Source organism: Triturus cristatus, chromosome 7 (genome assembly GCF_964204655.1).
Source record: "Triturus cristatus chromosome 7, aTriCri1.1, whole genome shotgun sequence".
NCBI lineage: Eukaryota > Metazoa > Chordata > Amphibia > Caudata > Salamandridae > Triturus > Triturus cristatus.
In genome coordinates, this window is record NC_140590.1 from 55,030,118 (window position 1) to 55,056,414 (window position 26,297).

Consider the following 26,297-nt stretch of genomic DNA (forward strand, 5'->3'; position numbering starts at 1 on the left):
CATAGCATTTTCATATAATCAGTGCTCCCACGTAGTCGTAGGTCACAGCACGTCCCGCCCCGCAGCGGGACTGGAAGACCCCGATGATGAAGCACGCCACCAAGGTTCCTTTTGGAGGGTGAGGGGTATTTTAACAAAGCTGTGCGCTTTCCATGATTTTTTAGAAGACATACCAGATCTGGAAGAACACCACTTTTCCATTATTCCTTCTTTTTATACAAGGGGTGGATCCCTTTGTTTGATAAAAGTTGTAGGTTTTACCTCACAAATGGAGGAAAAATACATCGATCCCTTTTTGACCAATATACTTGGCTCTGTCAGAAATGAAGTCTGTAAAGCCTTATTGACTCCGCTGTCCTGCTTTGTTGAAGTCAAGCACTAACTCATCGGAGGGTGTGTGATGGTAAGCTGGATATAGTACAACATAATTGATTCTCTCTCCCGTTTTATTGTTAATTTTGAAAGGGAGTGAGGTGTATGAAATGCAAATTCCACACGCAAACTTGACACACTTTTTTTACTTCATGAAGTTTGTCAATTTCATAAAATGTTACATATGGCCAGAAATTATTCCCAAAAAGCTGTGGGAAAGAAGACTGCCAATTGTTTTCACCAAGAGTTTTTTTTTTGCAGTATTTCCCATAAAACCAACTTAGACTAGATTTTTTTTGCTACTATTTTGTTTGTAAACACCTTCACAAACACTGTCAGAGTATGTAAAAAATTCATACACGTTCTGGGAGAAAATGTGTGCTCAGACAAGTCGGACGTTTTATTAAATTTAAAAAAAGGCTTTACTTTTTAATCACTTGGGTGAAACGTTCAAGTTGAACCTCATTACATTCCTTAGGGCTTTCTTATCAGTGCCTTTGCCCATGGTTGTTAAGTCTTGCTGGTTTCCTATGTGGGTTACTAAGGCAGTCAGTTTAGGAGCGGTGTGTGATTATGGCTGTGTTATCTATTGGTATCCTTTTTAGGTCGAACCTGGGCAGCGCACGCGCTGCTCTGCGAGGCATGCTTTACTGAGGTAGGGACTTGAAGCTCCGCCCACTCTCCACCCATATTTTTCATTGGGTTGTGTCATTGTCCACTGTAACTGTAGCTGTTTATTGGTCATAAGGCTTAGTAGTCTCACCTTAGTATTGCCTTGTCTCATTTTGTAACCTCCCATGACGACCTCCCCCGTTACGTGTGTTGTTACTCAGGAGGCTTTACTTACAGCCTCCGAGCACTATTTTTCTCAAATAGCTTACAGCAAGCTCTCGCCTAATGTGGGTTTTTTTTGCACGCATTTGCAACGTGTTTTTGTTGTTGTTGCAAAGTCATCCTATCCTACCCTGGGCTCTGCCTAACCAGGCCCAGGGCCAGTACTATGCTGAAAGAGATGCTAAGAATACAGTAAAAACACCTACATACACTTGCGTACACTATGGATTATGGTACCATTGTGATTGGCATGAACTCCCCTATAAGGCTCTAGTAAATATTAGGGCAGGTAATAGGGCATGGCAGGTTAGAGGCCAGCAGCCCTTTCTGCACTTGCATGTGTGCACTGCCGAAGTCTGAGGTCAGTTTAAAAGCAGCCCTGGGTTGCAGGACTGCTTTTATAATGTAAATTGTGCCGAAACTCGACTTTGGTGTTTGGGGTACTTAAACATTGATAAACTACAATGTTTGAGCATATTAGGTACCCCCAGGTTCTTCCCTAGGTATACTAGGGGTGAGGTGGAGGGGCAGGTATTTATAAGGAGGACTCTTATAAAAATAAGTCTTATATGCATTGGGTGAAGTGAAACTGCACACTTTGCTCACCACATTGTGATAAAGTGCTTAAAAAAAAATCGACTTTTGTGCTACGAGCACTGTGGAATGAGGATCTGCAATATTTTCTTTACATATTCAGAACCCCTAAAGTCTCTCCTGGGTGTTCTGAAGTTATAAGCAGGGTTCTTATAAAAGATGCATTTTGTAAGTCCTGGTGTAGGAAAAATTGCCGAAGTCATTATTCCCATTGCAAATCCCCTGCCACATCGGTTAACATGGCAAGAAGTTATTAACTAATAATTCCCGCAAGGAGAATCATAAAAATGCCATTCAACGACTTCCTAGAATGGTATTGATAAATCCAACAATATGATATTGTTGAATTTCTCCTGAAGTGTACAGACAAGAAGTTATAAGACTTTCTTGTCTGTAAGCCAAAATGTAACCTTCCAGTGGTCTATCCTGATTGGTCAGAGTTAAGTGGATTAGCCAGGCTCCTTTGATGAGGTGCTAAATTGCCCCTGGGGTTAGCCAACTCTTCTGGGAGGGCAGGGTTCTGCTACATAGAAATACCTGAGCAGGGGAGGGGCTGTAAACAATATTCTACAATGGAAGGAGACAGGCAGAAGAAACCAGTTACATTTACACCTCCTCTTTGAACCCAGGATTAAGGCAGGAATTCCTAGATGTAAAGGGAGGAAACATATGTAGATTAAGCCAACTTGTAGGCTGGTTTAGTTAGCTCTTCTCTCTCTGCTGAAAATTCTGACATATTGAATTTTGGAGAAATAGTGCTTTCTGGGAGACCATTTTGCCACACTTTGGAGGAAGTTGTCATGCTCAGGGGTGTTGCCCTTCACCTCATTGGAGGGGAGTGCCCCTTTTGCTTGACCGTAGAGAACACTGAATAAGTATATGAGAGGGGCAGTGCCTCTCAGATCTACTGCTGGAAACTCAATAAAGAAGAAGGGTCCATGCTGAAAAGTTTGATTTGCACCAACTAGGCCCTGCACTCTTAAGAATGTGCATGCTGGACAATCCAGAACTACAGCCCTGTGGACTATCTTACAACAAGAGGAATAAAGGGTGGGCTTCCTGCAAGCTACAGTTTAACAGAGCTAACCCTGCATCAACTCCACCAAGACTCCCCTGCCTGGAGTGCATCAGTGGACTTGTGGCCACACCCGATCAAGGCCCATCTTGGCGATTCCAGACCCTTGGATTGTGTTTTGGACACTTTGGACCTGCAAGAGGAACTTGAGGAAGGAGTTCCTCACTAAATTCGACCTGCTGGATGAGGCTGCACGACGTCTGGAAAGAAATCCTCCAGAAACATTTTTAAGTGTGAAGGTAAAATCTTAACCAGGGCCTCCCGCTTAGTCCATCCGACCGGAGATCCATTGCGGTCGGCCTCAAACTTTGACTTTGTCCTTGTCAGAGGCAATAAAATGTCCAAAAGTGGCACTATCTGTTTCTAAACACTAGAGAGTGTTTAATCTTTAAAAAAATCATATGTATGGTTCCCTACAGTGGATTCGTTTCGGTGTCATTTTAAAGATAAAAATATCTCCTATTTCTATATGCTGGTGCTGGATTTTTATTGTGTGTTGTGTCTTAATTATTTACTGAATTGGTGTTTCTAAAATGCTTTACATAACTGTCTTTGAAGTGAAGCCTGCCTGCTCGCAGCTAAGCTACCAAGGGTTGAGCAAGGGAATAATTTTCTAACACCTATTCTGAGCCCTATATTGTGTTAGTAGTATCATTTTGCCATTGGAAAATGCATATCTGCCATTACTAATAATCCACTTTCCAACAGTTGTGTGCTAGAAAAAAGCATCCCACACCCTCTCCTCTTACATGGGTACTCAGCAGGAGTGTTCAAATTCTCTCACTTAGAAGTCAGAGTAAGAAAAATAAACACTAAGCTCTCTGGAAGAGAGAGCCTGAAATATGACCTCCGTCTTTGAATGCACAGCAAATGTGACAAGATAAGAACAAGATCTAAGCGTCTGTTTACAGAAAACAAGTTTGTGGAAGAATACAGTAAACAAGTTTGGCCAGAGGGAGGGACAAACTCAAACTTGACAGCCTAAAGGAAATAGAGCAAGCAAATAGAAAGCCAGAAAATGTGAGTTACAAACCACAAAGCCAATGGTAAGCAACAGGCGGAATACATTCTTAGGTCAGCTTTCTGAATGTACCAAATATGTATTTAGCAAACCAGACAGCCGCAATGTCTGGTAGGCTTCAAATAAAAAAATGGGGGACGGAATCAAGTCGGACAGATGGGGAATCGTGTCAAGTCAGGAAAATCTGGAATCTTATCACATTGGACAGAAATGGTTCAAATACTGTACTAAACCATTAGGTAGGAAGGTCATCCTTGTTAAGGAGACAGCAGGCAATCCAAGAAATGACACTTACCATGAAGCTCAATCAGTTCTTCCAGGCTAGGGAAGATAGCTGGCAACTCAGTGTCCGAGAACCAGACATTCAGCATGGGTTGGTAGAAGACCTCAAGAAGCACCTTCAGCATACGCACATGGGCATGCTCTGTGATGAAGAGCTCTGCAAGGGAAGCCAGAAAAGAAGGTTGAGATGCTGATTAGAGGCATAAACTGAGACCTGCTGCAGGTGAACAAGGCATATCACAGAAAAGTATGCTTAGAATTCCAACAGGGTACACAGTCATTGCCAGTGAACCGATATTAACTTTATAGGTCCCAATTAAAAATGCGAAGACCCAGAGCCAGACCAATGCTGAACTAGAAGCGAGAAATGTAAGGAGGGAAGAGCGAGTCCTTGTCTTCAGGAGTGACAATTACATGAAGGAGGAGGCCAGAAACTCAAAGTTCAAGGTTAGTAGCATGGACAACATTCACTGATAAGAAACAGGTTATTTACTTGTAACAATAGCATTGAGTTTGATGCTGCTCTAGCTTCAAATGATGTGCATTATTCTACTAAAAATGTCTTTCTCATGGGCGTCGACCATAAGTTATTTCCATCTATGAACATCCCAACCTGCCTAGCACCTACATCAGCAGGGGGGAGAGAGAGTCACTTGTTAATCTACAGGAAGTTCAAGTTGTAAAATGATTGTTATAGGTAATCTATTTCTTTTGCAGCATAAATCTTTTCTAGAGTCACATGCTGAAGACTCACCTGTTTAAAGTCTTAAGTATGCTGATTCGGAAAAACGGAGTGTGGTTAAATAATTTTGCAAATAATCTTTGGAACCAGTAAAATCAGAGTTATGGCATACATGGACTTTAGCTGCCCTGATGTGTGAACGCTTCTCCCTTTGAACTTCAGCAGCGCTATCTGCTTGAGTAAAGGTGAAACTTGGGATTATCATGTATCTCAAACATGTCCCAAGCTGGTGTTCCCCACTGACTGAAGATAAGATTCAGCTATCTGTTGTCCAGTTTTCATTTGTGAGACTCCTCAATTTGACGACTCCGAGCATCCGCATAAACATTTCAAAGCCCTGGGACATGTTTTGCAGAAAGTTATACACTGTGCACTGTGGCCCAGAACCAAGACTCAGCGATTCGCAAGACAGGTGTCTTGTGGCACCCTGCTTGAGGATGTAGTATACTGCTGTAGTGCTGTCTGTCCAGATCAACAACGGTGAGCCTTCACTTGAAAAAGAAAGGTTTTGCGGGAAAGTCTTACCGCTGAGTTCCAAAAGACAAATTTGAGACTTGGATTCCAACAGAGACCTTTTTCCATTCACAAATAGGTCTTTCACGTGAGTTCCGCATCCAATCAGAGGCATATGTACCAGAATGAACTTTGCTCTGAACTAATGACTGACCCTTCAGTAGGTTTTCTCTTTTTTTAGCCACCATCAAAGTAATTATTTCTCATTCCTAAACAACGTAAGCTTTTCTTCTATGTGACATATTATACAACACTGGGGAACTAAAAGGATAAAGTGTGACATGCATTCCAGAAGTACCTTCAACTGCCTGCCAGTAACCGGGTCTCAATTTTGAAAATGTCATTCCACTCATTGAAGCTTTATAGCTCTTTCTGTTGTTGGAAAAACCTTCCTGGCACAGGTTTTGGTTCTTCTCTGCAAATAAACTGCAGACTTTGCTAACGCACAATAGATTTTTCATATTCATAGCGAGTTCTGGCTTTCAAAGAAGAGATGTTGCTGCTTGAACCACTTCCATGGCTTGTGAAAGAGAAGGAGCTTTGATTAGGCAGTTGTATATTTAGAGATAAACTGACAGAGTTAAGCGTCTTAGCCAGATTACCGCCGGGGTCTTGCATTTGGTGAACTATTTTGGTACCAATTTCGGGCAAAAAGGGAGGGCCTTAAATTGGTCATGAACGCCAGCCATACTGACAGCAGGAACTTTCTGTGATTTGGATGAATGAGTATACTGAAAGATGATTCTTCTAGGTCTAACAATGATAGGAGATCACCTTCTGGACGAATGGACAAATCTCCTGTAACATGGCCATTCTGAAGTTTCGCTTTTTACTATTAGTTAAAATGTTTTAAATTCCATGATAGACAACAACTGTCATACTCATATCTAGTAAGGTTGCCTCTTTGGTACCCTGAAGCCCACCTGTTGTGCAAGGCCCCTAGTGATATTAGGGTGTCAATATCTCCCTTAAATAACTTTAAGGCATCAACACATTTTTCCCCAAAAATATTAGACCTATCAAAGGGCAAGTCAAAGACACGGGTCTGGACTTCCAGACTGGAGGAAGTGCTTCTTCGCCAGTCATATTGATCCATCACTGCAACAATATCTATGTGCTTAAATCCTACTGTGGTGGAATCCATAGTTGCATCAAAGCAGAAGCCATCTCACCTTCTTTCAAAATTATACAGACCTGGACTTTATCCTTATAAGACCACTTATTGATGAAGATGGCAATCTCATGGAAACCTTTGCAACCAAAATGATGTTTGAATCCAATACATTGATTCGCATGCCCATAGAATTCCGCTCTTTACACTCCCCGTCAGGGGGTGCCATGCAAGGAGTAGTCGGGTTTCTTGATATCCTCAGGGCAGCAGCGGAGATCATTGATTCCAATTTGAGCTGATTTAGGAAGCAGGCAGGTGAACCTTCCGGTGCCTTGTACTTTTTATCTACTTTATAGCTACTCACAGAGATAGCAGCTTAATGACTCATAGTAAGAACACCTTTCTCCTAAATGTTAGCTATAATGGATAATGCTCTATGGATCTTTTTGGCATTTCTTTAAAATCAAAAAGTAGACACTATTTTTGGGATGTTTTAACTGGAAGGATACATTTTTGTGACATTCTTTTAACTAGAGTGTGGAACCTTCTAATATCACTGGTAGGAGAATCTTTCTTCTCTGATCTACAACTTCGGTAATCTGGGATGACATACATCCCACTCTGGCTCCCTCAGGTACCTATGAACAGCATGTTCATTATTCTCATCTTCTGGGAATTGGATGTTTGAGTCTGGATTACAGCCAGGAGGTGGTGGTGGCAGAAGCACAGTAAGCAGACAGAGGCCTCTCTGTAGGCATCAGTATTTCACACCCAGAAAGTGATCCATTTCTGGGTACCACTGCAAAACATTGTGGTGGTTGGGAACCGAATATCTAAACTAATGAAAGCACAAACGATCCGGAAACAGGAGGATTAGGAACCCTACTATATATCTTAAATCGTGGCTTTTAAAGAATTAACATATGTAATGCTATTGTCATCATTGACAGGTTATCAAGGAGCCTGTCGAAGTTGTGACAACAAAGTCTCTAGACAGCTTCATACTCCTCATCTGAATTTTTTTGTCACATATTCAATTTTTAAGTCTCTGAGTGAGAGGTGCCCTTGATCGTGCGAAAGGTTCTTGTGAACCTCCTCGTTTTTCTTTTCTTCAGAGAACAATGGTTCAAAAACTGAAGGAGGTCTCTGTTAAGGAGAATGCCTTACTCTTTCTTCCAAACCTGAAGATAAATATTGTAAAAGTCTATTCCGGGAAAGAGAAGTACACTAGATGCCAAAAAACGACTGTAGATGAAACTGGAAAATGACAACAGCTGACTATATTGTTATCACTGTCTATTAAGTGACAATGGATCTGCGAACAACTGAGATCTCATCAACTATGAATGGGACAGTGTCCACAATTACATCATGATGAAGTTGTAAATGTCGTCATCATCGACAGAGCATTAGAAAACTTGATATGGATTCATCAACACAGTCAACGGAGGAACTGGAATCTGAAAAATGACCTCCAAATCCAAATGAAGCATTTCTTTCTAGATTTAGTTTCCATGGAGAACAAATCAATCTATATATTGACAGAAGCAGGAAAAGTCTTCATGGGCACAGAAAATGTCTTCAGAATAGGTGATTTCGTTGACTGAAGTGGTGCATTTTCCTTTGAGCCAGTGCCAACAATTTTATGAGTACGCATAACTAATAGTGCGGTTACTGGCACGGAAAACGGTGTCATTGTAGTCTTTGATGATGACCCATCAGTGCATCGCAGATGATCTCAGTGATAGACAAATCTTTGACTTCTTGACAGGATTCTTGCAATGGTCTGAAACGCTAAAGACTGATTACTTTAACACTGCTTAGGAGTGGATGGATAAGCTTCTCCAAGGTCTTTCAGAAGAACCAAAGCTTTCATTATCCACACTTGATATATCTCTTAAACAAATTCTTTCATAGATTGGTCAGACAGGGCAATCTAGTAAGAAAAACACACCACAGGAATAACCAAAAAAAGGAAAATGTTACTTACACTATATCTGGTCGTAGCATGTAGGGCTGTAGATTCACAGCATACTGCTGCCACCTGGTGTTGTGCTCTGAAGTTTGCAAGTTGTTTTTCTTCAAAGAAGGCTTTCGAGTCACAAGGTATACTTTAGCTCCTCCCTTAGCTGCATGCACCAACTCCATGTCAGATTGTTTTTCACACAGAGGGTGAGAGTATCATGGAGTGGTGAGTAGAAAGAGTGTGATGCACATGTGTACGCGAAATAAAGAAAGATCTGTAATCAGTCGCACACTTCCAGGAAAAAGGTTGGGGGACTGAGAATCTACAGCATTGAACACAACATACAGGGCTTACAGGGTAAGGAATATGCTACTTACCAGTATGCATCTGTTCTTGGCATGTAGAGCTGCAGATTGTACACTTAGCATAGATTATATAGCAGTACCCAACCCTAGCGGCGACTACCGGTATCCGTTGCAGTGGTTTGAAATAGTGTCTTTAGTACAGCCTGGCCCACTCTAGCTTGCTGCTTGGAATGCACATCTACACAGTAATGTTTTGTGAAGGTGTGCGGTGTAGACCATGTGGCTGCTTTGCAGATGTCATCTAAGGGTATATTCCCTAGAAAGGCCATAGAAGCCCCTAACTTTCTTGTAGAATGGGCTTTAGGCGGAACAGATAATGTTCTTTTAGCCTTTTGGTAGCAAATCTGCATGCATTTTACAATCCACCTAGCTATCCCCGATTTAGAAATGGGGTTGCCTTTATGTGGTGGAGAGAAGGAGACGAACAATTGTTTAGTCTTCCTGAAGGGTTGCGTTCTTTGTATGTAGTATAGCAAGGCCCTTTTTACATCGAGTGTGTGTAAGGCTCTTTCTGCAACAGATTGAGGTTGCGAGAAGAAGACAGGTAATTCCACCGATTGATTGAGATGGAAGGGGGAAATGACCTTGGGCAGGAACTTCGGATTTGTGCGAAGTATGACTTTGCTGTGATGTATTTGTATGAAGGGTTCCTGAATAGTGAACGCTTGTATTTCACCAACCCTTCTAAGGGAAGTGATAGCTACGAGAAAAGCTGTTTTCCAGGTGAGAAACTGTAGCTCGCATTTATGCATTGGTTCGAAGGGCGGACCCATTAGTCGTGTAAGAACTAAATTTAGATTCCATACAGGGGAAGGTGGTGCCCTGGGAGGAATTACTCGTTTAAGGCCTTCCATGAAGGCTTTAATAGCGGGCACTCTGAAAAGAGATAAATGCTGTCTGTTTTGTAGATAAGCAGCGATCGCTGCTAGGTGTAGGCGTATGGATGAATATGCCAGGTTACACCTGTGAAGATGGAGCAGATAGCATATGATGTGCTGTATGGATGCATCTAAAGGGTTGATTGTATTGTTACGGCAGTAAATAACAAATCTTTTCCACTTTGCGGCATAACATGCTCTAGTGGTAGGACGTCTGGCTTCCATGATGATGTTCATGCAATCAGGGGGAAGGTTAAGGTATCCGAATTCTAGGATTTCAGGAGCCAGATCGCCAGGTTGAGCTGAGCTGGGTCCGGGTGCCTGATTTCTCCATGGTTCTGGGTTAGGAGGCATGGGGATAGGTGCAGTTTTTGATGTGGTACCACTGATAGTTGTAGTAGCGTGGTGTACCACGGCTGCCTGGCCCACGTCGGAGCTACCAGAATGAGTGTGAGGGAGTGCTGTTGTAGCTTCCTGACCACTAATGGAATTAGTGGGAGAGGTGGAAAGGCGTATGCAAATCTGCCTGACCAGTTCATCCATATCGCATTGCCCTTGGACAATGGGTGTGAATATCTGGCGGCGAAGCTTGGGCATTTTTTGTTTTCGTGGGTGGCGAAGAGGTCTATCTGAGGATGCCCCCACTGTTGGAAGAATGGCTGAAGAACTTGCGGATGCAGTTCCCATTCGTGTAGTTGTTGCGTTTGTCTGCTGAGCAGATCTGCCATGGTGTTTTGTACGCCTGGAATGTGTTGTGCCAGGAGAAAGATGTTTTGGGGAATTGCCCATCTCCATATGCTCTGGGCTAAGCGAGAGAGCTGGGGAGAGTGTGTCCCCCCCCTGTTTTTGGATATAATACATTGCAGTCATGTTGTCTGTGCGAATGAGGACTGCTTTGCCCGAAATCTGTTTTTGGAAAGATTTTAGGGCTAGAAAGATCGCCAAGAGCTCCAGATGGTTGATGTGGAGCAATTTTTGCTGTGGCGTCCATAGACCTTGCATTGTGAGGTGTAGGAGGTGCGCTCCCCAGCCGGAGAGTGATGCGTCCGCTGTTAGAATCACCTGAGGAACCGGGTCCAGGAACGGCCGCCCTTTGGAAAGGTTTGTGGTGTTCCACCACTGCAGAGAGTGATGTGTGCGGCCGTCCACCAACACCAGATCCGTCAGCTGACCCTGGGCCTGGTTCCACTGTTGTGCTAGGCACTCTTGAAGTGGACGCATGTGTAGTCTTGCATGGGGCACTATAAAGATGCAAGACGCCATCATTCCTATGAGCTTCATGAACACTCTTGATGGAAGAGAGTGTTGGGGAAGGAATGTTTTGCATAAGGCTTGAATGCTTGTGATTCTGGCTGTGTTTGGATAGGCAATACCTTTGGAGGTGTCTATAGTGGCCCCGAGATATTGCTTTGTGTGAGATGGTATGAGGTGGGACTTTTGGTAGTTCACCGTGAAGGCTAGCTGGTGGAGCAGTTGGATGGTGCTGTTTGTATGCTGCACGCATTGGTGGTAAGACGCGGCTTTTATCAGCCAGTCGTCTAAGTAAGGGAAGACGTGAATGTGTTGACGTCTGAGGTGTGCTGCTACTACCGCTAGGCATTTGGTAAACACCCGTGGTGCGGTGGTGACCCCGAAGGGGAGAACCGTGAATTGGTAATGTTGCCCGTCCACCACGAACCTGAGGTATTTCCTGTGAGAGGGGTGTATTGGAATGTGAAAGTATGCGTCTTTCAGATCCAATGTTGTGAGAAAGTCTCCCTGACAGAGGAGTGGGAGGACTTGTTGTAGGGTGACCATATGGAAATGGTCTGAATGTATGTAGGCATTTAGAGGCCGGAGGTCCAGAATGGGCCTGAGGGTCCCGTCTTTCTTTGGTATTAGGAAATATAGGGAGTAAACCCCTAGATTTTGCTGATTGATGGGGACCTGCTCTATAGCGTGTTTATGGAAGAGGGAGAGCACCTCCTGTTTGAGCAGTGTGGAATGTTCTTGAGACATTGGGCGGTGCCTTGGTGGGATATTGGGTGGGGTAGATGTTAGCTCGAGACAGTACCCTGACCGAATGATTTGGGTCACCCATTTGTCCGATGTTATGGACTCCCATGCGTGGATAAAGTTTTGTAGTCTGCCCCCGACCGGAGTGGAATGGTCTGGGGGGAGCGGAGGGAAGTCATTGTGTGGGCGGGGTGGCAGAACGGGTGTTGTTAGTTTTGCCCCTGCCCTTATTGTTGTTGCCTCTGTAACCACCCCTTTGGTTGCCCTTTGAAAAGGTATTTTGAGGAGGGGATTTGTAGGAGGTAGAGGTGCTATCGGTGGAGAAGCCTCTGCCTGTGCCACGAAAGGAGGAGCGTCGAAAGGAACGTTTAGACGCTTGTGTTTGGAGTGCCCCCATAGACTTTGCTGTGTCTGTGTCCTTTTTCATCTTTTCCAACGCTTCGTCTACCTTGGGCCCAAAGAGCGTTTGTTGGTCAAAGGGGTGATTGAGTATGGACGCCTGGACTTCAGGCTTAAACCCTGAGATCCTGAGCCAGGCATGGCGACGAAGCAGGACACTGGTATTTATGGCTCTAGAAGCAGTGTCGGCTGCATCGAGGGCACACTTAATGGAGGTGTTTGTAATGAGTTTACCCTCCTGTATTAGCTCATGAGCCCTACGCTTGTGTTTCTCGGGGAGGTGCTGCATAAGAGCCTCAAGTTCATCGTAGTGTGCTCTGTCATAGCGTGCAAGTAGCGCTTGTGTGTTTGCAATGCGCCACATGTTTGCAGCTTGAGAGGCGGTGCGCTTGCCAGACGCGTCTAGGAGTTTGGATTCCTTGTCTGGCGGTGGGGCTTCTCCTGAGGACTGGGAGTTATCCCGCTTTCTAGCTGTAGAGACAACTAGGGAATCTAAGGGAGCAGGGCCCTTAATGTATGCAGGGTCTGTGGGTGCCGCCTTATACTTTTTCTCTATTCTAGGGTTTAGTACCCTGGCCCTGACAGGGTCTTTGAACACCTCTGCGGCATGCTTGGTGACACCCTTAAGCATGGGTAAGATGGAGGTGGATTTGTCCTGTATGTCGAATGTATCCAGTAAGAAGTCGTCTTCCACTGGTTCAGTGTGCATGTCCACCCCATGGTAGTGTGCTGCTCTCTGCACTAAATGATGGAACCCTAAGGAGTCCTCTGGAGGAGACGGCCTGGATGGGTATAGGTCGTCCTGAGGAATATCGGGTACATCAGGGTTATTGTAATCCTCCCACGGGTCTGGGGTCCCTGGTGGAGTGGGATCCATGGGGGCATCCGCCGGATAATTGTCCGGGTCCCCGTCGTCCGGATCTGGGGAGGGGGCCGGAGAGTAGTGAGGTAAGGGTGGCGGAGACCTGGGAGGGGGTGGAGGAGGTAGGGGAGGTGGTAGTGGGGAGGGCACTCTGAGGGGAGAAGTAGCAGAGTCCTTCCGTTTGGGTGGTGGAGGAGGAGCCGGAGTATCAAGGCGTCTTTTCTTGATAATTAAAGTCAATAGTCCAGTCTTTGGATCTTTGGACAGAGTCTTTTGTAGAGGGTCTGGTGTAAACAGAGCCAGTGGTGTCGAATCGTCCGTCGGCACCGGTGATTTCGGAACCGAGGACTTCGATGGTTTGTGCGCGCCATGCTTTTTTGGGGCCTCCTGTTTTTTCGGCGAAGGAGTTTTCGGCGCCGGAGCGTCGGTGCCGACAGATTTATGTTTGTGTTTGGTCGGCACCGAGAGTCCAGGCTTCGGCACCGGTGGCTTCGGAGTCGAGCTGGATATTGCTTTCTTCGGTGCCGGATGCTGTTTTTCGGCACCGGGCGTCGGCTGGCTCGATCCCGAGCTGCCGTGAGACTTTGGATGCTTCGACACCGAGCCCGAAGGTGGGGTGATCGAAGCTTTGGTCTTGGTTTTGCCCAGGCCGGCAGGCGAGGGAGTAACCTGAGTCTCTTTGGTTTTGGGCGCGGGGGTGGGAGGGGGCACAGTACTCACGGCCCGCTGCGCCGGTGTGATGTCCTCCACGTCGGAGTCGTCGGCCTCGGAAGCGCTGACGACGTCTTCTTCCTGCTCGGTGTGTGTTTGCCCCGAAGCTTCGGCGCCGTCTCCGAAGATGTCCGGTGGAGCTGCAGACGATGAGTGCGCCATGGTGCGTCGAGCTTTTCGATCCCGGATGGTTTTCTTCGATCGAAAAGACTTACAGGTGGGGCAGTCTCTGGCCTCGTGTTCTGGAGAGAGGCAAAGATTACACACCTGATGGAGGTCGGTGTGGGGAAATTTAGACCCACATTTTGGGCACTTTTTGAACGGAGTCCTTTCCATCGGCCGGGACCGGAGTCGAGGAGGGCCCGAAGGCCGGTGCCGATGTACGGGATGGAGAAAAGTGCCGCTTCGAGAGATGAAGATGATGATGAAGAAACTCGAAGAGACGAGGATTTTCCGTCGAGGCTGGAACCGTAGAAGTTCGAAGCCGGAGCACGAAGTATCACATCCGAGCCCGATGGCGGAAAAAAACAATCTGAGGATGGAGCCGAAGCCCATGCGCAGTACGGACCGAAGGAGGAGTCACCAAACTCGTGACTTCCAAAGACTGTCCAAGAAGAAAAACAAACTGCAAACATCCGGGCCCAACACCAGATGGCGATCTATGCTAAGTGTACAATCTGCATCTCATATGCCTCGAACGCAACATTTTCCGTTCATAGCATGTGTTGCTGTAGATGCACATGCTCTGCATAGACTGCAAAGCATTACCCTTCTACAAGCGGTGGGTAGTGTGTGAATGATGTAGATGTCTGAAATAGAGTACTTAGGACTGTCTGGCTAGCCATACCTGTTCTCGTGAAAGGACGTCCACAGTAGTATTTGGTGACCATGTATGGAGTTGACCTGCTGGTTGCTTTACATATGTCAGTTAGGGCAATGTTGTCTAGGAAGGCAATAGTTGAAGCTTTTTTACATGTAGTGTGCCCTGGATGTAAGAAGGAGGGCTTTTTGGCTTTATTATAGCATGTCTGAATGCATTTAATTGTCCATCCAGCAATACATGCTTTAGATATTGGCTGACCCTCATAATACTTTGTGAAGGCAAAAAAGAGCTGGTTTGACCTGCTGAAAGACTTATGTCGGTCAATGAAATAGATGAGAGCATTTAATGTCTAGGGTGCATAGTGCTCTCTCTGCTACAGAGTCTGGTTGGGGAAAGTAGACTGGAAGTAGGACTGTCTGGTTAAGGTGGAAAGAGCATACCACCTTGGATAGGAACTTAGGGTTGGTTTTCAGATCTCCCCTGTCCTTATGGACTTGAATGAAGGGTTCCTGTAATGTGAGTGCGTGACAGAGGTAATTACAACAAGAAAATACACTTTCAATGAGAGGTACTGGAGAGGGCGAGAGTGTAAGGGGGCCCCACGAGTCTGGTAAGGACTATGCCGAGATTACACACAGTTAGAGTGGCAGAGTCTTGGGAGTAGGGGGGCCTTTGGAGACCCTGCATTAAGTTCTTAACCACTGATATGTGAAATAGGAAGGAATACTTCCTGTTTTGCATATAAGCCACTACATCAGCTAAGTGAATCTGAATACAAGTACATTCTAAGACAGACTTCTGAAGATGGAGTAAGTAGCAATTAATATCCTGGACAATAGAATTTAGGGGACCAGGTGTTTAGGAATGCAGTAGTAGACCAATCTCTTCCACTTGGCAGTGTAACCTGCTCGAGTACTTGGTCTTCGGGCCTCGCAAAAAAATATCCATGCATTCTTGTGGGAGCCATAGGTAAGCGAATTCTAGGACCTCAGGTGCCAGACTGAGTTGCTTGGGGTCTGGATGCCTGATACAGCATTGGTTCCTGGTAAGAAGGTCTGGCCTGTTGGAGAGCTTCTTGTGGGGACTGATGGACATCTGGATACCTAAGCAGAATGATCCAGGTAGGGGCTACAACAGTGAGAGTCTGAGATGCTTGACGCATTTTTCACGCTATGAATGGAAGGAGTGGCAGAGATGGAAAAGCATAAGCAAATATCTTTTACCAGTTCATCCATAGTGCATTGCACAGGGCCGTGAGTCTGGGTACCTGGAGTCAAAGCTTTGGCATTTTCCAACTTTATGGATTAAAACGAGATTTGTGGGGTGCCTCAACTGTGGAAGCAGCTGTGGAGTCAATGTGGATGGAGCTCCCACTCATGAACTTGTTGGTGCGTCCTGCTGAGCAAGTCCTCATGGCCGTTGTCCATTCCTAGAAGGTACTCTCATTAAGATGAATGTGGTGGCAGAGTGCCAAATGGTCTAAGCTAGCAAGGAGAAGGATAGAGAAAGGGTGCCACCTTGCTTTTTTAGGTAGTACATGGAGATTCGGTCTATCTGTGCTGTCTCACATTCCTGAAACACCCTTTGGACTACAGTCTGAATTAGTCCCCATTCTTGGGAGACAGTTGCTTGTCTGCTTAACCTGTCCACTCCAACATTGTCTATCTCAGTAGTTGTTTTGCTGTTAGGGTTATCTTTCTCTGGATAGCCCATTGACAAGTCTAGTGTGCGAGCTTTAATAGAGCAATGGACCTTGTACCTCCTTGCTTGTTGAGGTAAAACATTGTCATTATGAAGTCCGTTTGCACTTGGATTGACTTTACCAATATTTGAGTTTGAAATATTTTGAGAGCAAGGAAGACAGCCTAAAGTTCCAATACATTTATGTGCTGGATCGCTTTTTCCGGCTTGCACATTCCTTTGATGTTGACTCTTCCCATGTGTGTTCCCCACCTCATGTACAAGGCATCTGTTGTAAGAGTTGGTGGTATAAAAGGCCACAAACAGTTATGTTCTACCAAGTCATTTTGTCAAGCACTCTGCGTTACAATCACTAAATCTTACCAACTCCCGGTCGCTTTCGACCATTGGTTCGGCATCTGTACTTGGATTGGTCTCATGAGTAAGTTGCATAGGAAATTAATTTGATGCAGGAGACCATCATGTCCAACATATGCTCCACTGTCTTTACCGTTGGGAGACTGACCCCTGAAGTAGTGGTGAACTTGCTGTATTAGTGCCTGGATTCTTTTGTTGCTGGGGAAAGCTTTGGCTTTCATTTTTTTTTATTCTTGCTCCTAGAAAGATCTTCGAACTTCCTGCGATTGGTGGAAGACTTTTCTATATTTATTGAAAACCCAAGCTTGTGAATTGTGTCGATCACTGTCTTGATTCTGTTTGCACACCAAGAGTAAGAAATTGCTTTTACTAGCCAATCATTCTGTTACAGATATCCCTGCATCCCCTTTCTCCTAAGGTATAATGCTACACTAGGAAGGCATTTTGTAAACACACTGGGTGCTGACTTTATACCGAATGGGAGTACCCTGAATTGGTAGTGAGCTCTGTCCACCACAAACAAAGAAATCTTTTGTGTCTGTGGTCCATGGGGATGTGCAAGTAAGCATCCTTTACGTCAATGGTTGCCATGTAGTCCCCTTTTTGCACTTGTGGAATCACTTCTTCTAAAGTTGTCTTCTTAATTTTATTTTTTGTAATTGTTTTTATTGATAACAGTCTTCCAAACATACATTTGCATGATATTGAGTTCAACAGGGTTCTTACATGCTTCTGACAAGAGTTCGCAATGATACATTGAATAAGCAAAGTCACACACATTCGGGATGCACATTAATCCAGTGACGCCACTGCATCAAGGGCGGGGAGCGTACGGATCAACGGAGGACCACATATTGTACCAAGATAATCGTTCCATCTCGCCCATATCTGGGACCACTTCCTCGGACACCCCCTGGATACATAGACTGTTTTTTCCCGGAACATACACCAGTCGATGTCTCGCTTCTACAAGGCCAGCATTGGAGCCTCCTTCGCTCCCCACAATCTAGCAATATTGCGTTTGGCTATCATATGCCCTAAGGTCACCCACAGCTTCTCCCTGCTGTTCAGATCTGTCGGCGCCCATATATTAAGTAGGCACCTTCAACCCTCCAGATCTAGTTCTTGCCCCATCACCTCCGTCATACATCCCACTACCCTCTGCCAGTAATTGCGTATGATCTGGCATTCCCACAGAGTGTGGAAGAACGTTCCATCCCCACCACACACTCTCTTTCACCTCGCGTCCTCTCCATAGCCCATCCGGGCCGCGGCAGTACGTGAGGAATACGTTTTATGCAATGTTTTCGGTTGTACTAGTTTGAGTATCAATGAGATCGCCATCTCCCATGGAGACGCAAAGACTTCCATCCAGTCCTCGTCATCTAGTTCTGACAGGTCTACTGCCCACTTTTCTCTCAACTTTATCAGGGGGTGTAAGAAAGGGGTTTCTGTTGCAGTAACACCCCCCTTTTTTGCCTGATAGCTGATGCACTTTTCCTTGTTGTGCCCTGGGCTCCTGCCAATCAGGTGCCCAGGGGCCTGTGTTCCTTCCCTAAAAACAGCCTAACAGCCAAAACCCAAATTGGAAAACCCTGGCCACATGTCAGCCCCTGGTAAATGGTACCCTAGGAGGGAAGGCCTCTAAGGGCTGCAGAACTCATTGTGCCACCCTTAGAGGCCCTGTACCCTAACACACACACACACTGCTCTTGCAGGCTGAGTGTCCGGGTACAAGACAAAAAAAAGAGTCGACATGGCACATATCCCTGTGTGCCATGCCCACCATCTACCCTGCCCAGGTATACATCAGCCACCCCTCTAGCTGGGTGCCCTATGCCAGTGGTGTGGGCACAGGAGCATGAGCCGTGTGCCCCTACAGTACCCAGGTCCATTCCTGGGCCCTGTAAGTGCAGTGCTGCCATTTAAGAGTGCATGGTGCTGGGAGCTTGACAAACACGAACTCCACAGCACCATAATGGCAACACTGAAGACTGAGAAGTTTGGTATCAAACTGCTCAGCACATTAAACCCACACAGATGCCAGTGTGGGATTTTATGTACCAAGCACCACAGAGGGCATCTTAGAGATGCCCCCTGAAACCTAACCTAATATCCACGAATGTCTGAGAGGCTGCCTAGGCTGCCACACAGCAGATATGTTGCTGGACCCCTGGGTAGGAGAGCCCCTGCTCTCCTCGGCCTGCAACAATGCACATCCTGGGCGAGGTGCTAGATTTCCTACCCAAGGATGGGCAGGGGGAAGCTTCAAAGGCATGCTGCCTCGGTGAGTTTCCCCAGCCCACTTGCAACCCCCACTCTGGCGGGAAGCTTGGCCAGAAACCCCAAATAAGGACAGGGGATGTGCCAGCCGGCCAACCCCACCCCTCAGGTGGGGTAGGCGAGGTGAAGCACATCTCCGGGCGCTCGCCATCTTGAAGATGGGAGGCCCAGCCCAATCAGGACTAGGCTACTGCCCCCTCCCACAAGAGAGTGGCAGAATAGGGGGTGTACCCACCCCAGGACAGGGACCCATTGGTCCCTGCCCATTACCTACCTATAACGCCCCTAAATCTAGTATTTAGGGGCACCCTGAACCTTCCTTCCCCAGATTCCAGGTTCCAAAATACAAAGAAGAGCAAGAAGAAAGAAGACCTGCCCTGCAGATGCTAAGAAGAAGACACCAACTGCTTAGGCCCCAGCCCTACCGGCCTGTCGACCCTCGAACTTGCTCCAACCTGGCATCTCTTGTGGCCAGCAACCTCACAAACCCCGGAGGAACTGGCTACCTTTTGGCTCTAAGCCCCTGGGACTCCTATGAGTAGAAGCTCTACTCAAAATCTGCTTCTAATCCCTGGCATCAGCACGGAACCGCGAACCCTTCACACTCTGCACCCGCCAAGCCTGGCCTGTGCCGGAGTGAACAAAGACCACGAGGACGACCCCACGGCGACTGTGACCCCGAGTCCGGCACCCAAGGACTTCCCTCGACGCTCCTGACAACGCCTGCAGCCTCAGATCCAGGTGCCCCCCCCAACCACGATCAACAGAGGGTAAGATTTCACTACACCGAAAAGGCCCCCCTGCACCCGGTGCCCCGCAGCCCCCTGTGCCCAACTCCGGGGTACCTACCTATGCTCCAACTACCCAACTTACCTCTCGAAGTGGTGGTGGCACCTGAAGAATCTTCGTCCCCGAGCTTGCAGTCTTTCTAAACCGGAGCGTTCCCATTGAAATCAATTGAGCTCCCGAAGGCTCAAAAGCACCCTGCACCCAGCCGCCCGAGTGGCCCTGGCAGTGTAACCTCTACACCTATCTACTTCCCCATTTGCCCTGAGCAAGTGACCAGGAGCCCAGCTCCCACAGCTGCGTGGCTTGCTAGTCAGCAGCCACCAACCAAGGCCCCCATGCCTCCCATAGGATAACATTGGGCCTAACTCTCTCTCTCTGCACCCGGCTCCCCCTGTGCCGCTGAGGGTGTAACAACTGTACCTACCTGACCCTGGGAGACCCCTGAGTCTATGCCCAGAACCTTAACTCTGCCAGTCGAGTACTTGCCTTAAAGCCGATAACTCAATTTTCTCCATAGGGTAACATTGACTGGTTTTTCCTGAAATTTCTTCTAAGTGTGGACTTTTCAAAACTTAAAATATTCACAAAAAAATCAGCCGAGTAACGAAAAAACGAAGATACTCACCTGCTATTAGGTGAGCTCCCAGTGCTGGATCTTGGTGCCCAGCACCGACTCTGAAAAATATTCACAACCGTACTTACCAGTAACCCAATTTTCTTCCATAGGAAACCATTGACTGTTTTTCTGTGAAATTTCTTCTAAGTGTCGATTTCTGCAAACTTTAAATATTCTTTAAAAATCGTATAAATTGTGAAAACGTAATTCCTTACGTGTTTTGGATAAAGGTCCCAGTACTGAGTCTAGGCACCCAGTACTGGATTACAAAAGTAACGAGAACATACTATACATGCAACTTGAATTTTCTTCCATAGGGAATCATTGACTGTTTTCTATGAAATATTTTCTAAGTGTCAACTTTTAAAATAGCAAAATATTGTCTAAAAATCACAACAGTAACTAAGTCGACTTTTATCACTAGTTTCTAAGTACTGGCCCAGGACTGAATCTAGGATCCAGTCCTGGAATCACAAAAGTAATCCTAAAAGTAATCTATTGCAAATAACTTGAAACTTCCATTGAACTCAATGTATTATTGTGTTTAGAATTGTGTTGCCTATTGCAACCACTTGTATTTATTTACAAAAGACAATTGCATATTGCAAAAGTATTTACCTAAAGCATCTCATTCTGAGAAGGAATATGCTACTTACCAGTATGCATCTGTTCTTGGCATGTAGAGCTGCAGAGTTGTACACTTAGCATAGGTCGCCATCTGGTGTTGGGCCCGGATGTTTGCAGTTTGTTTTTCTTCTTGGACAGTCTTTGGAAGTCACGAGTTTGGTGACTCCTCCTTCGGTCCGTACTGCGCATGGGCTTCGGCTCCATCCTCAGATTGTTTTTCGCCAATAGGGAAATGATGGAGCGTAGTAATAACAGTGAGAAACCCATGTGTTGTATCTAAATAAGATGTACTGGAACGGATACAGGTAGCCGGGGAGGCGGGTGGGCGTGTACAACTCTGCAGCTCTACATGCCAAGAACAGATGCATACTGGTAAGTAGCATATTCCGTTCGAGGCATATGAGCTGCAGATTGTACACTTAGCATAGATTACATAGCAGTACCCAACCTTAGCGGCGACCACCGGTATCCGTTGCAGCTGTTTGAAAAAGTGTCTTTAGTACAGCCTGGCCCACCCTAGCTTGCTGCTTGGAATGCACATCTACACAATAGTGTTTTGTGAAGGTGTGCGGTGTAGACCATGTGGCTGCCTTGCAGATGTCATCTAAGGGTATATTCCCTAGAAAAGCCATAGAAGCCCCTAACTTTCTTGTAGAGTGGGCTTTAGGGGGAACAGATAATGTTCTCTTTGCCTTTTGATAGCAAATTTGTATGCATTTTACAATCCACCTAGCTATCCCTGATTTTGAAATGGGGTTGCCTTTATGTGGTGGAGAGAAGGAAACGAACAATTGTTTAGTCTTCCTGAAGGGTTGCGTTCTTTGTATGTAGTATAGTAACGCCCTTTTTACATCAAGCGTGTGTAAGGCCCTTTCTGCAACAGATTGGGGTTGCGAAAAGAAGACAGGTAATTCCACTGATTGATTGAGGTGGAAGGGGGAAATGACTTTGGGCAGAAACTTCGGATTTGTGCGAAGTATGACCTTGCTGTGATGCATTTGTATGTAGGGTTCCTGTATGGTGAACGCTTGTATTTCACCAACCCTTCTAAGGGAAGTGATAGCTACAAGGAAAGCTGTTTTCCAGGTGAGAAACTGTAGCTCACATTTGTGCATTGGTTCGAAGGGCGGACCCATTAGACGTGTAAGAACTAAATTTAGATTCCATACAGGGGAAGGTGGTGCCCTGGGAGGAATTACGCGTTTAAGGCCTTCCATGAAGGCTTTAATAGCGGGCACTCTGAAGAGTGATAAATGCTGTCTGTTTTGTAGATAAGCAGCGATCGCTGCTAGGTGTAGGCGTATGGATGAATATGCCAGGTTACACCTGTGAAGATGGAGCAGATAGCATATGATGTGCTGTATGGATGCATCTAGAGGGTTGATTGTATTGTTACGGCAGTAAATTACAAATCTTTTCCACTTTGCGGCATAGCATGCTCTAGTGGTAGGACGTCTGGCTTCCATGATGATGTTTATGCAATCAGGGGGAAGGTTAAGGTATCCGAATTCTAGGATTTCAGGAGCCAGATCGCCAGGTTGAGCTGAGCTGGGTCCGGGTGCCTGATTTCTCCATGGTTCTGGGTTAGGAGGCATGGGGATAGATGCAGTTTTTGATGTGGTACCACTGACAGTTGTAGTAGCGTGGTGTACCACGGCTGCCTGGCCCACGTCGGAGCTACCAGAATGAGTGTGAGGGAGTGCTGTTGTAGCTTCCTGACCACTAATGGAATTAGTGGGAGAGGTGGAAAGGCGTATGCAAATCTGCCTGACCAGTTCATCCATATCGCATTGCCCTTGGACAATGGGTGTGGGTATCTGGCGGCGAAGCTTGGGCATTTTTTGTTTTCGTGGGTGGCGAAGAGGTCTATCTGAGGATGCCCCCACTGTTGGAAGAATGGGTGAAGAACTTGTGGATGCAGTTCCCATTCGTGTAGTTGTTGTGTTTGTCTGCTGAGCAGATCTGCCATGGTGTTTTGTACGCCTGGAACGTGCTGTGCCAGGAGAAAGATGTTTTGGGGAATTGCCCATCTCCATATGCTCTGGGCTAAGCGGGAGAGCTGGGGAGAGTGTGTCCCCCCCTGTTTTTGTATATAATACATCGCAGTCATATTGTCTGTGCGAATGAGGACTGCTTTGCCCGAAATCTGTTTTTGGAAAGATTTTAGGGCTAGAAAGATCGCCAAGAGCTCCAGGTGGTTGATGTGGAGCGATTTTTGCTGTGGCGTCCATAGACCTTGCATGGTGAGGTGTAGGAGGTGCGCTCCCCAGCCGGAGAGCGATGCGTCCGCTGTTAGAATCACCTGAGGAACCGGGTCCAGGAACGGCCGCCCTTTGGAAAGGTTTGTGGTGTTCCACCACTGCAGAGAGTGATGTGTGCGGCCGTCCACCAACACCAGATCCGTCAGCTGACCCTGGGCCTGGTTCCACTGTTGTGCTAGGCACTCTTGAAGTGGACGCATGTGGAGTCTTGCATGGGGCACTATGAAGATGCAAGACGCCATCATTCCTATGAGCTTCATAAACACTCTTGCTGGAAGAGAGTGTTGAGGAAGGAATGTTTTGCGTAAGGCTTGAATGCTTGTGATTCTGGCTGAGTTTGGATAGGCAATACCCTTGGAGGTGTCTATAGTGGCCCCGAGATATTGCTTTGTGTGAGATGGTATGAGGTGGGACTTTTGGTAGTTCACCGTGAAGCCTAGCTGGTGGAGCAGTTGGATGGTGCTGTTTGTATGTTGCACACATTGGTCGTAGGACGCGGCTTTTATCAGCCAGTCGTCCAGGTAAGGGAAGACGTGAATGTGTTGACGTCTGAGGTGTGCTGCTACTACTGCTAGGCATTTGGTAAACACCCGTGGTGCGGTGGTGACCCCGAAGGGGAGAACCGTGAATTGGTAATGTTGCCCATCCACCACGAACCTGAGGTATTTCCTGTGAGAGGGATGTATTGGAATGTGAAAGTATGCGTCTTTCAGATCCAAGGTTGTGAGAAAGTCTCCCTGGCAGAGGAGTGGGAGGACTTGCTGTAGGGTGACCATGTGAAAATGGTCTGAATGTATGTAGGCATTTAGAGGCCGGAGGTCGAGAATGGGTCTGAGGGTCCCGTCTTTCTTTGGTATTAAAAAATATAGGGAGTAGACCCCTAGATTTTGTTGATTGACGGGGACCTGCTCTATAGCGTGTTTTTGGAGGAGTGAGAGTACCTCTTGTTTGAGCAGTGTGGAATGTTCTTGAGACATTGGACGGTGCCTTGGTGGGATATTGGGTGGGGTAGATGTTAGCTCTAGACAGTACCCTGGGTCACCCATTTGTCCGATGTTATGGACTCCCATACGTGGATAAAGTTTTGTAGTCTGCCCCCGACCGGAGTGGAATGGTCTGGGGGGAGCGGAGGGGAGTCATTGTGCGGGGGGGGGTGGCAGAACGGGTGTTGTTGGTTTTGCCCCTGCCCTTATTGTTGTTACCCCTGTAACCACCTCTCTGATTGCCCTTTGAAAAGGTATTTTGAGGAGGGGACTTGTAGGAGGTAGAGGCGTTATTGGTGGAGGAGCCTCTGCCTGTGCCACGAAAGGACGAGCGTCGAAAGGAACGTTTGGAGGCTTGTGTTTGGAGTGCCCCCATAGACTTTGCTGTGTCTGTGTCTTTCTTCATCTTTTCGAGCGCTTCGTCTACCTTTGGCCCAAAGAGTGTTTCCTGGTCAAAGGGGTGATTGAGTATGGATGCCTGGACTTCAGGCTTGAACCCTGAGATCCTGAGCCAGGCGTGGCGACGAAGCAGGACACTGGTATTTATGGCCCTAGAAGCAGTGTCGGCTGCATCGAGGGCACACTTAATGGAGGTGTTTGTAATTAGTTTACCCTCCTGTATCAGGTCATGAGCCTTGTGCTTGTATTTTTCTGGAAGGTGCTGCATAAGAGCCTCTAGTTCGTCATAGTGTGCTCTATCATATCGCGCAAGCAGTGCTTGTGTGTTTGCAATGCGCCACATGTTTGCAGCTTGGGAGGCGGTGCGTTTACCAGACGCGTCCAGAAGTTTAGATTCTTTGTCTGGCGGTGGGGCATCTCCTGAGGATTGGGAGTTAGCCCGCTTTCTAGCTGTGGAGACAACTAGGGAATCTAGGGGAGCAGGGCCCTTGATGTAAGCAGGGTCTGTGGGTGCCGCCTTATACTTCTTCTCTATTCTAGGGTTCAGTACTCTGGCTCTGACAGGGTCTTTGAACACCTCTGTAGCGTGCTTGGTGACACCCTTAAGCATGGGTAAAATGGAAGTGGATTTGTCTTGTATATCAAATGTATCCAGTAGGAAGTCTTCTTCTACTGGTTCACTGTGCATGTCCACCCCATGGTAGTGTGCTGCTCTCTGCACTAAATGGTGAAACCCTAAGGAGTCCTCTGGAGGAGACGGTCTTGATGGGTATAAGTCGTCCTGAGGTACATTGGGTATATCAGGGTTATTGTAATCCTCCCATGGATCTGGGGTCCCTGGTGGAGTGGGATCCATTGGGGCGTCCGCCGGGTAATTGTCCGGATCCCCATCATCCGGATCTGGGGATGGGGTCGGATCGTAGTGAGGTACAGGTGGCGGAGACCTGTGAGGTGGAGGCGGTGGAGGAGGTGGAGGGGGTAGGGGAGGCGGTGGTGGGGAGGGCACTCTGAGGGGAGAAGTAGCAGAGTCCTTCCTTTTGGGTGGAGGAGGAGGAGCCGGAGCATCAAGGCGTCTTTTCTTGGTAGTTAAAGTCAAAAGCCCAGTCTTTGGATCTTTGGACAAAGTCTTTTGCAAAGGGTCTGGTGTAAACAGAGCCAATGGTGTCGAGTCGTCTGTCGGCACCGGTGATTTCGGAACCGGGGGTTTCGATGGTCTGTGTGCGCCATGCTTTTTTGAGGTCTCCGGGTGTTTCGGCGTCGAATGATGTTTCGGCGCCGGAGCATCGGTGCCGACAGATTTGTGTTTGTGTTTGGTCGGCACCGAGTGTCCAGGCTTCGGCACCGGTGGTTTCGGAGTCGAGCTGGATTTTGCAGTCTTCGGTGCCGGATGCTGTTTTTCGGCACCGGGTGTCGGCTGGCTCGATCCCGAGCTGCCATGAGACTTTGGGAGCTTCGACACCGGGCCCGAAGGTGGGGTGATCGAAGTTTTGGTTTTGGTTTTGCCCAGGCCGGCAGGCGAGGGAGTAACCTGAGTCTCTTTGGTTTTCGGCGTGGGGGTAGGAGGGGGCATAGTACTCACGGCCCGCTGCGCTGGTGTAATGTCCTCCACGTCGGAGTCGTCGGCCTCGGAAGCGCTGACAACGTCTTCCTCCTGCTCGGTGTGTGTTTGCCCCGAAGCTTCGGCGTCGTCTCCGAAGATGTCCGGTGGAGCTGCAGAGGATGAGTGCGCCATGGTGCG

General features: G+C 47.0%; 1 protein-coding gene across 7 annotated transcripts in view; it reads right to left on the bottom strand.

The window, feature by feature from the left end:
* The window catches only part of ARHGEF1 (Rho guanine nucleotide exchange factor 1), an 891,302-nt gene that overhangs the window by 320,281 nt on the left and 544,724 nt on the right, over nt 1-26,297 (bottom strand). For all 7 annotated transcript variants that reach the window (XM_085615602.1, XM_085615600.1, XM_085615604.1 and 4 more), the window contains one exon: nt 4,192-4,335. In XM_085615602.1, the coding sequence (XP_085471728.1) occupies nt 4,192-4,335 (144 nt within the window). The remainder of the gene's footprint in view (nt 1-4,191; nt 4,336-26,297) is intronic.